This window comes from Coffea arabica, chromosome 5c, assembly GCF_036785885.1.
Source record: "Coffea arabica cultivar ET-39 chromosome 5c, Coffea Arabica ET-39 HiFi, whole genome shotgun sequence".
NCBI lineage: Eukaryota > Viridiplantae > Streptophyta > Magnoliopsida > Gentianales > Rubiaceae > Coffea > Coffea arabica.
This window is the reverse complement of record NC_092319.1, coordinates 42,289,110-42,305,738: the sequence shown is the minus strand read 5'-3', so window position 1 is coordinate 42,305,738 and position 16,629 is coordinate 42,289,110. Positions and strand designations below refer to the sequence as shown.

General features: G+C 34.3%; 3 protein-coding genes across 3 annotated transcripts; 1 reads left to right on the top strand and 2 right to left on the bottom strand.

Annotated features, from left to right (window-relative positions):
• Positions 1–345: 345 nt before the first annotated feature.
• LOC113688791 (uncharacterized) lies at positions 346–3,801 on the bottom strand. The gene is made up of 9 exons (XM_027206590.2): positions 3,361–3,801; positions 2,846–3,022; positions 2,673–2,762; positions 2,462–2,588; positions 1,563–2,367; positions 1,288–1,453; positions 1,045–1,209; positions 815–967; positions 346–727 (listed from the first exon to the last, which is right to left on the bottom strand). The coding sequence occupies exons 1-9, from the start codon at positions 3,421–3,423 to the stop codon at positions 566–568; spliced, it is 1,908 nt and encodes a 635-aa protein (XP_027062391.1). The 5' UTR covers positions 3,424–3,801; the 3' UTR covers positions 346–565.
• A 1,073-nt stretch (positions 3,802–4,874) lies between these two features.
• LOC113689831 (NDR1/HIN1-like protein 6) lies at positions 4,875–7,597 on the bottom strand. Its single transcript, XM_072050981.1, has one exon. The coding sequence runs from the start codon at positions 5,955–5,957 to the stop codon at positions 5,238–5,240; it is 720 nt and encodes a 239-aa protein (XP_071907082.1). The 5' UTR covers positions 5,958–7,597; the 3' UTR covers positions 4,875–5,237.
• A 2,466-nt stretch (positions 7,598–10,063) lies between these two features.
• On the top strand, positions 10,064–11,097 carry LOC113689007 (protein EPIDERMAL PATTERNING FACTOR 1). The gene is made up of 2 exons (XM_027206834.2): positions 10,064–10,368; positions 10,582–11,097. Exons 1-2 carry the CDS (start codon positions 10,269–10,271, stop codon positions 10,854–10,856), a joined length of 375 nt encoding a protein of 124 aa, XP_027062635.1. The 5' UTR covers positions 10,064–10,268; the 3' UTR covers positions 10,857–11,097.
• The last annotated feature ends 5,532 nt before the right edge of the window (positions 11,098–16,629 follow it).

The window sequence follows — 16,629 nt, the reverse complement described above, 5'->3', positions numbered from 1 at the left end:
AATTGCTTCAGCGTGAAATTGGAACCTGGTCTATTTCTAGTATATTAGTAATTGGATGGCATTTGAAGTTTTGTTTCAGAGCCCTGAATCTCATTAACCTTTGTTAGACCTTAATCAATTTGTATCTACAAGAATCTTCTTGAAATGTTGCATTGACAACAAGGGAGGAGGGACATTGGTGATGATGCCGAGCTATATTTCTTGAATGCCAACATTGAGGAGGATATTTAGAGCCAAAAGTGTAGACAATATTTTCTACGTTTGATAGATAAGCACTAACTAAGACGTTGGAAAGAAGCAGATGATAACTGCTCACTAGTAAAACGCTTTATACTCTTTGCTTGCTTTTGCTAGTAACCAAAACTTTCTTGTATGCACACTAATTCTCAATGAGTTAGTACAATTTTTTTGGATTCCAGATACATCATGTCATTGCACCTGAATCCAGCGCTTCAGTTCAAAAACTACAGGAGATGTTACAACAATGGTTCTAGGCTGTCGTTTGCCTATAGGAGATATGCAGAGATTACTGCACTTGTTTTAGGATTCTATGACTTCACTACTATCACGCATCACTATGTAGTACTCGACCTAGTTCCTTGGTCAAACTGTCAGCTCGCTCATCTTGTCCCCCAGCGAAGGTATAGACTCGAAACGCTAGCTGAAAAGCCCTCCATAGCAGTTTCGTGAGTGCTTTTCGTTTTCCTTCAGTTGCTTCTCTTCGTTCCTGGTGAGAAGTTCATGGTAATTGTAGGGTGCTAGAAAGGGTGAAGAAAATGCAAAAGAGGTAGGTAGCAAATACTTGAATAGTTACCTTGAGTGCCAACTCCATGCAGGCTGAGGAAACATCCACCATAAGTTCCTTGATTCTTATCAATATGTTGAAGTCAAAATCAATATCATGACTTCGAAGATGCTTAGAATCTTCATCTTTGCTCCGGTCCAATAATTCTATATCTACTTTAATCTGGTTGAAGAGTTCATAATTCTCAGTATCTCATTCTTTGATATTGGTTAATTTAGGCGTAAGATCATGAGATTTACCTTGTTGAAATAGCGTTCCACCTTGTCGAGCATCATCTCAACTGGAGGCCCAGTTTTCCAATGCTCCAGGGTAAAAGCTATTCCTTCCAATTTTGAGTGCAATGCAGCGGCTATCCGCAATGATTCCAGCTTCTTTGTAGGAAAATCTTCAAACCTTGCCAAAACCTGTGAAAGCAAAAGCATGTTTTATGTCCTTCTAAACTTTGAATTTGCTGAACCTGCTCAAAATCTGAGATAACTCACCTGAGTCTCATCACTCAATTCCTCTAGATGTTTCTCTACATCTCTACGGAACTTTTGAAGCTCAGCCATGTCTTTTGTCTTAAAGGAACATATGTCATCTCCCAGCTTCATGATCATTTCAGAGTGCTTGTGAACATCTTCTTCAATCTGATGAAAATATGCTGATCTGAAATCCAAACAAAGAGATCATGCACCATGAAGCATCATCATTTGCCATATCTACTTGTCTATTGCAACACAGTCCATGGTGAATAGTTATTTCCACCGTAAAGTACCTTTTTGTCATTTCAGCAAGGGCTGCAGCCATTCCTTGTTTTATGCTGGTAAGACCACCAACCCGACGATTTATCTTATTGGATATTGCATCAGTAACATTTGATCCTTCCAGTTTTCTTTTGAGATTTCGATACAAGTTTCCCATATGATTTGATCTCCTCAGTTTTGAATTTGATCTCTTCAGGCTTGGGAATTTTCGAACCCCCAATCCTGGAGGAGGAGGTGGAGGTGGAGCAGTACCATTTAGCCGTGAAACCCCAACTGTTGGAGGAGGAGGTGGACGTGGAGCCGCAAGGGGTACTGGAGATGTGGGAATGGATGGGAGTGATAAAGACCGGCTTGCTTCTTTTGGCCTTCTTGCGTTAAGCATGTCACTCAAATTGCTCTTAGGATTGATTCCAGACTTGGGACTGCTTGTGACTTCATTCGTTGCTATTCTTGGTGATCCTTCAGTGGTGCTTTTCGCTTTGCTAAAGTTCTCTGTTTGTTCATCCGCCTTCTTCCTCCCCTCTTTAACAGGGACAGTGCCTTGTAATGACACCACAGGACATATGTCCGTGGAGATGCATTTTTCCACTGTCTGAAGTAAAGTGGGGAGAGGGTTAGAAGCATCAGCAACTGCACTGGGTTTCTTCAGACCAGGAGGGACTGAATTGGGTGATGCTGGAGAAGAACAGGTGTTTTTGATATCTGCAGCCATTTCTCTTAAAACGTCTTTATTGCTTTTCTCATCTTCATGCTTGACATCAAAATTCTGCCTTGCAGTTTTAATCATATTGTCAAGCTCTTCAATCACTCGTCCACCTTGCATGCACAGAAACTGTAAATTTCCTTTAAAAAAGTCATTTATCAACTCTGAAACATGGAAACAGTTCAATAATAAAGAAAAAGAACTTACCAAGTTGCTTCGAGTTTGTAGCATTTGAGCTAACATCTGCACTGTGCACAGAGTCTGCAACTAACATACGATTGTTGTCCCAGACGTCTCCTATTGATTTTAGAGCCTCGTAAAGATTGGACATCTCCTGGACAAACATCCTTCATCGTGTGAATTCATGTATTTTCAAGAAGTATTATATCTATACTGAGGTACTTAATATTGAATAAACCTGCTGTAATGAAACTTCTTTGCTTTCTTCGATATTCGGCAGGATACTGGGATACAACTTCTTAAGATCCTCCAAAGTTCGCACGACCAACTGAAAGGGAAGTAAAAGTGAGAAATTTATGTCAAAGTCCAAATTGTAAACCTCACTGATTTAGCTGCATTTAGACATAGTACCTCAGCAATTGCAGTAGCATTAGCACAAGGTGGGAGGTGAAGAATGTCTCTAAAGGTTATTATCTTCTTCCTGAGTTCAAACATCAACATCAAGCCTCCTATCCCTCCGCGAGAATTGGCTACTTCCAGGCCTGTTGCTTCCTTGTTAACTTTGGACATGTTCATGCTTACTTTTGCCTATTAGGAACATGGCAACATACAAGTTACTCAAACATCCAACTTCAGGGTTAATTGATGTAGGGAAATTTTATCTGTTAAGTTTGCCAATAAACAAGATCGACCGTGTGTTTGTTCTTCTAGTATCATCCTTTTCTTTAGGCAGTTCTTTTAGTGAAATATACTAAAACATTCTTTTCCGTTCTGCTACTAGTTGCTAAACGGGAATGTTTCGAACACGAGCCAATTGCAGACACAAGATCACAAAACCAGGCATAAACTTGTTCTTTGACAGATGCAATGTCAATTGAAACTTTACCCTGCAAATATACCCTGAGATGATCATCGTTGTGCTTTACCTGTCGTTTACAAGAACTTTGTCTCAAAAGAGAAGAAGGGGCAGGATATAATCCACGAGCCATGGCTGATAATTGATTTCAGCCTGATGTTGAATTCAATGATGGTGCGGTGATCTTTAAGCAATTATCTTGCTATTCTCAAGAACCTCCAAATCTCGAAAACACGGTAAATCTCCTTAAACAAAACACCAACAGTTCCTTTTGAAATATTAACCTGTAGAAAAAAATTGCGTTCTTATATCACTAATGCCTGCTTTGGTCTTGAATTGGTTAAATGCTGATGGATATATAAGGGAGATTGGAGGGAAGAGAAAATTGAAGAAATTTTGTTCATGATGCATCAGAACTCAGAAATCCCTCTCCCTCCATTGGAGGGCCTTCAGCGAAGGCAAAAAGATGGAATGTTTTGCAGCTTCTTGCAAGATTTATAACTGCTAACTCCATCGTCCTTCGATTCAGGAGTTGAAGGGTAAAAAGCTATGCCACTTGTTTTCAACGCATAAAATTCTGTGATCAGCCGTCAAGAGAGAAATCAAGGCAGCATTCATTAGTCTAACAATTGTCTACACCTACGTGATTGGCTCCATACTACAATCTTCTAGTCTATAAGCCCTTGGACGTGACAAAAGTACTACTAGAAAAGAGGCTTTTGAGGAGGGAAAAAAAAAAAAAAAAACTTCCCTGATAAAATCTCTCCCTTGTATGTTCAATTCTACGTCAGTAATTCTTGTTTCGATGTATGTAGAGTTTCATCTCACTGAGGAAAATTGTGACACTCTTTGAAATTTTCATGTTTTAATTCACGTGGATTTCCTGTAAAACAAAATAGATTATCACGCCTCTAATCTGCCATTTCTCTCAGACAAAGCTGCCATTTCTTGGGGTGGTTGGGGGAGTTAATGAGCAATTCATAAAGGGTTTCAATCAGGATCTCATTTCTCTCGGACCCTTTGGTTTGCTTTTGTCTTTAGAATATAGATTCTGTAATAGGTAAAAAAAAATTTAAAATTTAAAATCCATCAAAGAGTAGCTTTTGCTTCTCTTAATTATACCCTATAGACGCTTTGAATAATCAGCTTTTGTAAAATCCAAAGCAAATGAGAACAAATACACTGGCTCAAGTCAAGTTCCCTATTGGTCGCTTTTGAATTGCAAGATAGATAAGATAACACAATGCATTATATAATCAGCATCATATCATTATTGTGTTTTTGAAGAAATTAAACCCGCATTTGTTCATGAAAATCACCACTGGACTTCTTTTAAAAATTTGGTTAATTTTGCCATTTGATGAACGAGTATCAATAACATTTCTTTATTTTATCATGCATAAATTACAAAGAAGAATATCAAACAATTTTTTTTCTGTTATTAACCTGAGCTGGAAGTCAAAAATGAACTACAGTTTTGACGGAGATCAAAGCATACTTTTTCTCTATAAATAAATAAATAAATATATATATATATATATATATATTTATATATAACACTCTTGAGAGATGACATGTTACAAGTAGCAATCAAAGAAGTTGTTTTTGTTCTCTCGTGTAAATACTTAATTTACAAAATCAAGAATAGTGGCCCTGGAGGATCCTTAATCACTAACTCTTAATCAACCACCAACATTCTTGTTGAGAAGAATCACTAACTCTTAATCAACCACCAACATTCCTTGAGAAGAAAGATTAGCTGCCCCAGCATAGATGTATACATACATATTTGTTTTCATGAATTTCTAAGAAGGTAAGGGTTACAGGAAACAAGAAAAGGGTGGAGCAGTTAGAATTGAAACCTCTTCCTAAAACAAGAAAACAAGGTGCTTGACCTCTAGAACTACATAGGATCATCCATATGATACCAAGCATTTTACTTAGATCTCATAATGTGAGGTCAAAATTGTATTTGCTTGATAAGATCGCAATTTTCTTGCCCGGAGCTAGATTATCCACCACCAAAGTACAATTAACGAAAACGTGAAATTGCCTGGAGGAAATTTCCCCCACAACAACACTCACAGGAACTTGAATCCGCACCAGCAATGGAATCCTTCCTTTTTCTTTGCTATCTTGAAGAGCCTGTTGAAGACCTGTTCCAAATTCACTCCTTCCTTTCAACTCAATTTGGATCAAAGTTGTATTATGAGGGCCCTGATGAAAATTTGGCAGTGATCCCGAGCAAAGTCTAGAATCTGTGTATTCCACAAGGACTGAGCTTCCCTGACCATATGTGAAACCAATGGCTTTGTTCATGTTGTCGGCTTCCACAGTTACCAAAAACACAGTGTTGAGGCTGAAATCAGGCAGGAGATCAAAGGATTTGACATCCAGGCTTTGAACTTTGTAGGAAGGCACCTTAGGTTCGTAAACAGTGTAGAAATAGAAAGCCAGGACGGAGACGACGAAGATCAGGAGGAAGAGAATGCAATAGCAACAGCAAATGCACCTCAGGCAACTACTTCCACCTGATTTTTTTGGGTAGTAGTCGGAGTTATACCGGGGTACATTTCGGCGACCAGAAGGAGGCGGGCCGTAGTTGCCTTTTTTCATCCCCTGACCGTCCAACATGACATAGGCAGGCGGTGGTGGAGGTGCATTCATTGTGGAGGATGATATGGCATCAACCAGGCAGAGTGTAGACTTCTTGGAGCCAAATCCATCAAATTCGGAGAACCACCAAAAGCACTGAGAGAAAGAAAGGCTCTTGTTTTTCCTCTCATGCTTTTGTCTAGACCCCTTAATGTCCAAAAGAAGACATGAAGACGGATAACCCGAGATCAATGCACTATGTTACATTAGTTTGGCTATTTTTAGAGAGATTGATCAACAACATTTGGCATTTCTTGCGCTGCCTCTTATTAGTTAAACTTTACTCATTCATAAATTCCTCAGATGATCTTGACCAAATCTGCAAGAAATGATGATTTTGCTTATCCAGCCATTATTTTTTTTTTTAGCATTTTCATCACAAGGTCTTCTCTAAATCCATGCAACAGGAGATGGGAATACTGATCAATTACAGGGTTTCTTTTGAATTTATTCTTCCTGATATATATTCTTGTCAAAGACAAACATTCGGTCTACAGCCCATAACATTTTTTTTTTAAACCTTTTCTTCTGACTACTACTCCTTATCTTAACCTACCAAATTGGAGATTCAAAAGCAATTTCCCAAATATGATTCAACATGCCATCCAACAGGAAATAGAACTACATTACTAGACCAAAGCATATTGAGGCCTTATGTCCTAAAAACCTTAAAAATACAAAGAAAAGCAACCAAAAAAAAAAAGGAAAAGGACTTCTAAACTGACTTGCAAATTTTGAAAATGAACAGGAAAAGAGAATTGGACATCTCTGTCTTTTCACCCAAATAAATAGTTGATTAATGAAACTTCAACATAACCTTGCAATTCTTGAAGGAGAGGATGCACAAATGGCCGATCCAGAATTGCAAGATTTCAGAGTATCAGCTCGCATGAACGACAATACCGAAACTACAACCGTTTTCACCTTGACTACAAACTTCTTCAGCTTCCGCACCCCAGATTCGCGTGAAGAATCCATGGATCCCAACTTGTATGTTCGGAGAAAAATCTGCCTTTGCCTAGCCCTTTTACGTCTATAACTAAAAGAATAGTTCATCATCACAGGACTCTGCCTGTGCTGCTGCTTTTGACTCCTTGGCATAGGAAATGCTCTCTGGCCAAAAGAATCCGCCATGCTATAAGGGCTATACTGCTCCTTGTCACTCCTCCTTGGCCTAGAAAATGTTCTCTGGCTACCATGATCACCATCCTTTCTTCTCCAAGCATGATCACTAGCTTGATTCAAGGGCTCGTAGCCGTGGGCGCGGCGACGGTGGCTCAACCGCAAAGTGGTGCTCCTCACCAGTGCTGTATCCATGGCAGGCTGGCCTTGCTTGGCTTGGCTTGGCTTGCTAGCTATGTACAGAATTATAACATCTAGTCATGTACAAATGAAACTCTACTAGCTTACATATGAAGAATAGACATGCAGCTTTGCGTATTAATCAATGAAATCAGGCTAAAACTTAAATGTGTATAAAATGCAAAATTTTGACCATGGTAGTATTTGTTTCCATTCATGGCGGCCAAATTAAATTTTAGCCATGGAATTATGTGAGAATGTGTGAATAGGAAGGTCAATTATTCAACCATATGCGGTTTGCATAATGGGAAGGCAGTTTTTGGTAAGTTAATCATGTATAATATACCAACCTCGCTAAGAAATGGACAAATACGTAAGTGCCAGCATAAGAGGCAAACGTGACTAAATGAATACGAAGATATTCAAAGATGGCCAAAATTTGACCTTTGACTAGCATTAATATTAAACCTGTTTCTTTTGTCTAGAAGCTGTAGTCAATGTCAATTGAAGCAATCTCTTGACATATGTGATGTTTGGCAGATTCATTTCCTTGGAAGGAACAATTTCCTGGAAATGCTTATCCTCTTTGCTTAGATAAGGTCTTGATGTGTGGATCTGAATTTTGTGGAGACAAAGGATTTAGACCACTAGGTTTCCTATGATAGTTATAAGATTTTTCTATCTTGTCCAATCATAATTGTTGTACTTAATGTATTTAAATAAGCTCTTTCCAAACTAGCATTACTTTTTCAAAACACTTGAAACCCTCAAAACGAGCGCCCTCCATTTAGGCATCCGCTAGCCAAACCGATTGTTATATTTACACAGCCTAAGAATGATACTTTAATTGTGGTTGAAACTCAGGAGCATTGAAGCTTAATTAGTGCAAAAGATTGTTGTTATCTATTTTCATTTTTCTATGATCCTTTTTTGGTTCTTGTTTTATTTAAAAGAACAAAATGGAATCATATTTGAAATTTCCTTTATTTTTTTTTATCACTGAATATCAAGTTCCAAATAGGCATTAAGTTATCTCCATGTGATGTGATGCTGCTTCCTAGACTTAAGACAGAACATCCTTTTAGTAAGTTACCAAAAAGGAGGATACGTAGGATTTTTATTTCATTGAATTTGTTAAAAAAAAAATTACTCATGTTGTATCAAAATGAGTATAAATCAATGTCGATGGAATTCTTCATCTAATATTGCTCACACGCTTTTGACAGAGTTCTCCATATCACTCGTTAAGACATCTAATTTTTTTTTTAAAAAAAATTAACACTTAATATCATCAAACAGATTTTCTTGTCTTCAATAATCCCTTCCAGTTATAATAATCTAAAAGAACATCAAACATGAAAAACAAATTAAAGCGATTAGAAAAGAAGATTAAAACAAATAAAAGATGTTATCGAAATTAAGTTAATCTAGACTACCCTCAAAAAAAAAAATTAATCTGGACTAACCACAATAGGCCCACCGAAGTCAGCCTGGAGGGCTTCAGTTTAAACTAACGCCCATTGGATTCTTTTTGTTAACAACTAGGGCCTGTTTCTTGTCCAGAAGGCAAAACTCAAAAGCCCATATCTTATAAACTTGATGTCAATAAAGAACAGACATTGGGCCCTGATATATGCGTCAAAGCGATGAATTAATATTCTTCCAAGCCCTTCCCTAAAATAAAAGTCCAACAAGTCTAAAGCCACAAACACAATTGCTCATGAAAACATTCAGCCATAACTCAACAATAAATAAATAAATAATGTAGTTTACAACAATTGTCTTTCAATTGTATCAATGAGCATTCAAGATTTCTTTTTTTTTTTTGGGTCAGAAAAAGTTTAGGTAGGTTCAGGTCTGGCCACCACTACGGGTCAGAGCATGTTCTCGAGACCATAAGTCGCTTATAAGGATTTTTATAGATAGTTTACTGATATAGTTCTCACATCGACAGTGAGATTCGAACACATGACCTTTTGTAAGGAAGTAACATGTTCTTATAAACTGAGCGGATTTGTGTTCGCAATGGGCATTGAAAATAAGCCTTGAAGCTTGGCCTTTGATGTTTTCTTCTTATTTCTTTGCTTTCATTTCATACTCCTTTGCCCTTCTATGGAGAAGCGAAGGATATGGAGATTGGGGCATGGTGACAAAGAAACAAAGGGTATGACTTAATTGCTCAAAAATATTGTCCCAGATCCACAGACCACAGTGCAACATTACTGCTACCACTCAGTTTTCCACTGAGTTTTCACTTTCTTGTCCAGAACATAAAGGCACAAGAAAATTTAAAACCAGAAGAAAGCCCGCCAGACAAAAGGACATAAATACACCAACAAGAAGAAGATCTTGCATTCCTGCTTCAAGTTCAAGTTCCCCTAGATGAATTAATGAGTCTATTAATTGCAAAATTTCCATAATAAATATTTCACATGCCATGAAAGAGCTTTCTGAGCTTCTTTTTTTTTTTTTGGGAACGAAACACTACTAAATATAATGAAAAGGTCCCACGTTCATGAGACGTAACACAGTAGACAGTGTAACAGTAATGGCAGTCACATAATTAGACCCTATACAGGTAAAAATTTAACTTTTCAACATTTACTTGAGACTCTCAGATTTTGAGTTCGTGAAAATTCACTAGACACATATGCATTAAAAATTCTCACGTAATAGCATGAGTAGAAATTCTTGTTCATTATTAGCATCACTGCCCAAAAGTGTGAATTAGCAAAATGCAAATTTAGTTCACAGGCTTCAAGCCCTCTGTATATAGTGCAATCCTCTCCCTTTCTTGTGCACCCCGTTCTCTTCATGTGAGTTTTTGCATTTCTCTCCTTAAGCCCGCACTTTTGCCTGTGACTTGCTTCAATACCACCTTTCTTCTTCTACCCCCTTTAAATCTTCCGGCACTCCTCCTCTTTTCTTCCAACCAAGTTCCATAACTTTCCTCATCAAGTACCAAGAAAACCAAGCACAATCAATTTAATAAGAGTCTAAAAACAAAAAAGAAAGAAAAAAATGAATGGTTCTTCAGCCAGCTGCATGGCTGCAATGCTTCTTATCTTCCTCTTGTTTCCTTTTTCCCTCCATGCTAGGCATATTGGAAAGCTACGTTCACGTAAGTTTTGTCGATTATTTATTTTTATAAATTTATACAAATCTGTATGTGTGTAAGCGCGAGTGCAGGAGCATGCTAGAGCCAATTTAGTTTAGGGACAAATTTTGTCAGCTAATTTTCAATACCTTAGTTCTTCATACAATTAATGATTGGTAGTAGCAGTTTTATGGTGGTATTCTGCTAATGGTGCTGAGTTTTGTGTCTCAATTACAGGTCATGGGCACCACCATGCAACAGTGGCTAGCAGAAAAGCTGTAGGATTTGTGACAACACAAAAGTACTGGGATAGAAGGCCAATGATGCACAAGAGAGCTGACACCCTGCAAATTGCTGGATCAAGTTTACCTGATTGTTCACATGCTTGTGGATCCTGTAACCCCTGTAGATTGGTTATGGTTAGCTTTGTTTGTGCTTCACTTGAGGAGGCTGAGACATGTCCCATGGCTTATAAGTGCATGTGCCACAACAAGTCATATCCTGTTCCATGATCACTAATATTTTTTGTGTAGCACTTTACTCTGTAGGTAGTTAGTTAATCAGTAGGTTTTTTGGTTTAACACTAGGGTCTCCGGCTCTCTTCAATCATGGATCTGTAAAATATAGTGGTAGCATTTTTTGCTTGGTTTATATTTCTCTTACTTCCCTTTTTCTAAGGTTCTCTATGTGAACTTTTGACATGGGATAGGCTATTTATGTAATCAAAGAGCATCTAGTTGTGATTTAGGTTAATTTCTCCTCTCATATTGTTTATTATTATTATTCATCATCTATACAATATATAAGGGTTAATTTCACATACCTCCCTGAGGTTTTTAACAATTGCAAAACGCTCCCCTCAAGTTCTAAAAATTACACCTCCCTCCCTTATTTTCACTATTTAAGTAACATTCTAGGCCCAAAAGGCTATACTTTTTCTCAAAATTTCTATAATACCCTTGAGTTATAATTCACAACAAAAAATGGAAAGGAAAAAAAATGATTCGCATTCTCTATTTCATTTTATTTTTACTTGCTATCACTATTAGCTACCCCATCAACATCTAAATCACCATTAAATAAATACTTATTTTTGTCTAATGTTCTTCTTTTACCTAAAAATTTCTGATGTAGACCATTGTATCAACTATAAACGCTACATTAGATACCCAAAAACTTACCTACAATCTCATATCAATATCAAAATTTACTTAATACACAACACTATTCATCAATATTCCTAAATTTCAATTCCATGGTTGCCACCTTTTTAATACAAAATAATCTAAGTCATCACTACTAATATCAATATCTAATATACTCCATTGGCACAGAGTTCAAAATCACTCAAATTCTCTCTACGGGAATAATATCAAAAATAGAAACATAATGTAGTTATAAATAGAAACAAAAAAAGAAACATAATGTAGTTATAAATATACTCTAGGAACACTTTTTTCATGGCAACCATGATAGTACAACCTATATTTAGTCCCTATTGCACTTCCTATCCTTAATTTTTATTGTCTATCACTACCACTATCTTCATCTCTATCTAGTTTGGCAATGAAATTAGCACTCAATTTGTCATTTGACAATTTCAATTTGGTAATGTGTATCAAAAATTGGAAACAAAAATGGGCACAAGGAAACTATTTAATAATAATGGAAAAGCGATAATTGGCAATAGATATCAACATAGGTAAGTATTGGTGGTTTGGTATGTACGGTGATTTTATTAGTAGTGACAGTACATATTTGATTGATAATAATAAATAGACGAGTTTGAAAGAAAAATAGATGAAAGGGGAAGAAAATAGATAGTTAAATGAGAAAAACTATAGTTTGAATTATTGGTTGATAATAGATGAGAGAACTTTAATATTTGATAGAGTTTTTCAATGAGTTGACAATTAATGAAGGGCATTGTTATCTTTTGATCACACCAAGAGTGGTCTCCGTAACTATATATACCTCAAGGGAGTCGAGTGAAATTGTAGGAAACCTCATGAGAGGTTTCTGAAATTATCCCAATATATAATGCTTGAGCATTAGCGGTTGATGATGTAAATATTTTTTTGTCATCTTTTGAGTTTTGAATTTTACCCTTATAAAAATTAATTTTTACCCTAGTCACTTAATCATATTTTGCCAATATAACTATTCATAATCACCCTGCATATTGTAACTACCAAATTACTATAATCACATAAACCAAAGTTTTTGTTATTAAAATTTTGGGATAATTTCAGAAATCTCCCCTGAGGTTTCTGACATTTACACTAACCTCCCCTGTGGTTTGAACAATTACACTGACCTCCCCTGAGGTTACTAATCCTTTACAAATTCAGTCCAAATGATTAAAATATTATTTTAGAGAGTGAAATTAGAATTTTGTACCTGATTTGTCCTTTGTGCCACATGTCCAATGAATGGCAAAGTATTACAAATTAATTAATAATTAATAAACTTTAACGAGCGTAGTTTATAGGCAAATACGTATTGCCTATTTAAAGTACCAGCTCTTTACATGTATTTTACTTTCAAACATTTACTTTATCACAAATATTTATTCTCAAATACAGATTTGTATTTACTCTCAAATATTTAATTTTTGTTAAACACAAAACCTACCAATTTTTCTTCCGTAGAAATATTAATATAACACTTTTTCAATTTTAGTTATAAACATTTATGTATTTAACATAAATTAAATGATTCAGGATAAAATATCCATAAAGAGCCAATACTTTACTCATGTAATGGATGAAAATCATAAAAAATTAATAGTTTATAAGGCCATTTATTTTTTAAAAAATATTTAATTTATATTAAATAGATAACCTACTGATTTTTTTTTGCAAGAATATTACTTTAACACTTTTTAATTTTTAATTACAATGTTAATATATTTATCATAAATTAAATATTTGAAAACAAAATATCTGTAAAGAGCCGATACTTTAAATAGGATATACGTATTTGCCTATAAACTACACTATTTAAAGTAAGGAGTGTAGTTTATTGATTTAAGTAAGGAGTGTAGTTTATAGACAAACACTCATAAGTTATTTAAAATACCGGCTCTTTACAGGTATTTTATTTTTAAATATTTAATTTATAATAAATATATCAATATTTGTAATTAAAAATTAAAAGGTGTTACAATAATATTCTTGTAAAAAGAAAATCGATAGGTTATCTATTTAATATAAATTAAAATTAAAAAAAAAGAAATGGCCTATAAAATGTTAATTTTTTATGGCTTTCATCTATTACATGAGTAAAGTATTAGCTCTTTATGAGTATTTTATTCTGAATCATTTAATTTATGTTAAATACATAAATATTTGTAATTGAAATTGAAAAAATATTATATTAATATTTCTACGGAAGAAAAACTGGTAGGTTTTGTATTTAACAAAAATTAAATATTTGAGAGTAAATACAAATCTGTATTTGAGAATAAATATTTGTGATAAAGTAAATATTTGAGAATAAAATTCATGTAAAGAGTTGGTACTTTAAATAGGCAATACGTATTTGCCTATAAACTACGCTCGTTAAAGTTTATTAATTGTTAATTAATTTGTAATACTTTGCCATTCATTGGACATGTGGCACAAAGGACAAATCAGGTACAAAATTCTAATTTCACTCTCTAAAATAATATTTTAATCATTTGGACTGAATTTGTAAAGGATTAGTAACCTCAGGGGAGGTCAGTGTAATTGTTCAAACCACAGGGGAGGTAAGTGTAAATGTCAGAAACCTCAGGGGAGGTTTCTGAAATTATCCCTAAAATTTTATACAAATTTTTTTGTATGTGACAGAAAAAATTTTATACAAAATTGATTCATTTTAATTGCTCCCTAATTGCACGCATATTGGGTTTACCCTTCAAACTAGTTATTATAATTAAAGCGTTTTCAACCCTTGATAGCCTTCAAATAGAATAAAATTTTAATTTTTATCAGTTAACTAGTTAAGCCCTCCACGTTCTAGAGTTGTTGGGAAAGTGGGAATTGAAGTCAAAATGATCGTATGGGCCCATATGTGTCAGCTAAAGTATGGGCATTTCTGTCCCAAAAATATCTTTTGTTTGAAATTTTAAGCCCTCTGTAGAATTGGTCATACAGGTATTACCCAAATGAAAATGATGGAAAACGAGAATTTCTCAAAGGAACGGAAGGCACCAGAGCCCATGTTGCCTTCACACTGTAAAAGGATACATTATCAAATAGTTAAAATAAATAAATGCGAAATCATAGATAATGTTACATCTACTATGGAAAAGAAAATCCCTTAATTTGTGTCAATTTATTTACAAGGTTCGTGAGCCAAAAGTGGATTCCAAATCTAAAGTCATGCTTGAATCTGGAATTCAAGTGCAAAATGTAATTGCAAAATAAGAATTTATTACCTGATGTGAGTAATTTAGGCCCCGTTTGGATTGCATTTTTCGTCATTTTTCATGGAAAAATTACCGGAGCGATTTGATGTATGTGAGGGAAAAAGGTAATAAGGAAATGTGATCACGGAAAACGATGCAATTTTCTGGTAGAAAATGGCAATCCTTAATTTTCTCAAGAGTTTAAAATAAATGTGGCACCTTAAAGCTACAGTTAGTGCATCAAACTTACCTAAATGTCCATGCTTTGCAGTTTTTTTGTTTTTTGTTTTTTATTTTGTCCATGGTTTATTTGACCCAATACTCAATAAGATTATAATAGAAGATAATAACAAGAAATAGAAATGTTCTTGTACAGAAAATGCAACATGATTTTTTTGGGCAAATGATATCAGTACTCAAAAAAATTCCTATAAAATATCTTGGGAGATAAAATTGCCCTACTTTATCTTTTGAATTCACTTAATTTTCCCTACTCTTAAATTAAACTTATACTGTTTTACAACAACAAATGATGGAGAGTTCCTAATACCGATGATCAATTGTTTAGTAGTTCTTGAGTAAAGTACTAGACTTTGTGTTTTGGAATTATTTGTTATTTTGGTCTGTTCATTATTTTTTTGGTGGAGTTTTATAACATCATGTTGGAGGTTTATTTTTTGGAAAAAAAAAATAAAGACTTTGTAGTCAATAGTATAGAGATCTCTATAAAAATAAGGTGAAATAGTTATTAAGCTAGCCTTGAAAATAACTTTGACATTTAAATTATTAGAGATTCTAGAGTATGGGTGTTTATATCATTTTCAACAATAATGAGAAAGGGAGGAGTGTCTGGATTTTAATTTTTTTTTTGGAGTGTCAATATCATTTCCCTTTTCTTGACATGCTAAACAAATACTAACAAAAAAATATTTTTCCATAAAATTAATCTGGAGAATATGGTATCAAGTTATTCCTAAAAAGGAAATTCATTTTTATTTGTGAAAAAAAAACTTTAGAAATTTAAGAAAAATAGATTGATTTATTCAAAATCTAAAGGGAGGGTGAGGAATAAGATCTGTATTCATCTTGAAAAAAAACCTTCTACAATTGTATGGATGGATTAAATTAGATGTAAGTTTGTTCTAATTAATGTTGTTGAGTTACAATTGTATGGATGGATCCACCAATATTGGTAAATTAATTGTATCCACACCAATTTTTTTTTTTTTTTTAAATTAAGTTGTATGGATAGGCCGAATTAGCCTTCTACAATCTACTGCATGTGTTCTACAATATATTTGCGTTTCCATTTTTGTTAATCTCACTCCTAGTATTATTTTAGGGATAATTTCAGAAACCTCCCTTGAGATTTCTGACTATTTCACTAGCCTTCCTTAAAGTTTATAAAATTATACAAACCTCCCCCAAGGTTAAGGTTTTGATAACAAAATTAGTTCAGTTAAAAAAAGTAATATTAAAAAAGTACTTAAAAAAGAGAAATGAAACTTTTATTTTATAAATACCTCTTGTGCATGTATATAAGTGTATTAGTAAAAGAATAATAATAATTAAAAGTTATAAATAATTAATACACACATTTCACCACTCAAAAAATTTACATTTAATAAATTAGACCACAAATAAATAACAAAACTACACTAACGATCACAAGATTCAACAATACAAACTAGACATTTCTTTTAATATAATGTTTGCTATGATTCTTGTGATTTTGAGCAAAGAAATTTTTGAATTTTGTATTTCTTTTTCCTCCTTTCTTTAATTATATATTTTTTATTTATTAGGTCATATAATGAAATAAATAATAGTAGTGCAAATAACAAAAAATGGGGCGCGAATAACATTTCTTAATTCCGTACTTCATTTCCAAC

Bases quoted from the DNA above. Each gene is read 5' to 3' on its own strand.
- LOC113688791 (XM_027206590.2), bottom strand. From the start codon at position 3,423: ATGGCTCGTGGATTATATCCTGCCCCTTCTTCTCTTTTGAGACAAAGT. The intron at 2,589-2,672 runs GTTTATTCAATA...ATGTTTGTCCAG, and splicing joins AAGAAGTTTCATTACAGCAG to GAGATGTCCAATCTTTACGA. The intron at 2,368-2,461 runs GTAAGTTCTTTT...TGTGCATGCAAG, and splicing joins TACAAACTCGAAGCAACTTG to GTGGACGAGTGATTGAAGAG.
- LOC113689831 (XM_072050981.1), bottom strand. From the start codon at position 5,957: ATGAATGCACCTCCACCACCGCCTGCCTATGTCATGTTGGACGGTCAG.
- LOC113689007 (XM_027206834.2), top strand. From the start codon at position 10,269: ATGAATGGTTCTTCAGCCAGCTGCATGGCTGCAATGCTTCTTATCTTC. The intron at 10,369-10,581 runs GTAAGTTTTGTC...TCTCAATTACAG, and splicing joins TATTGGAAAGCTACGTTCAC to GTCATGGGCACCACCATGCA.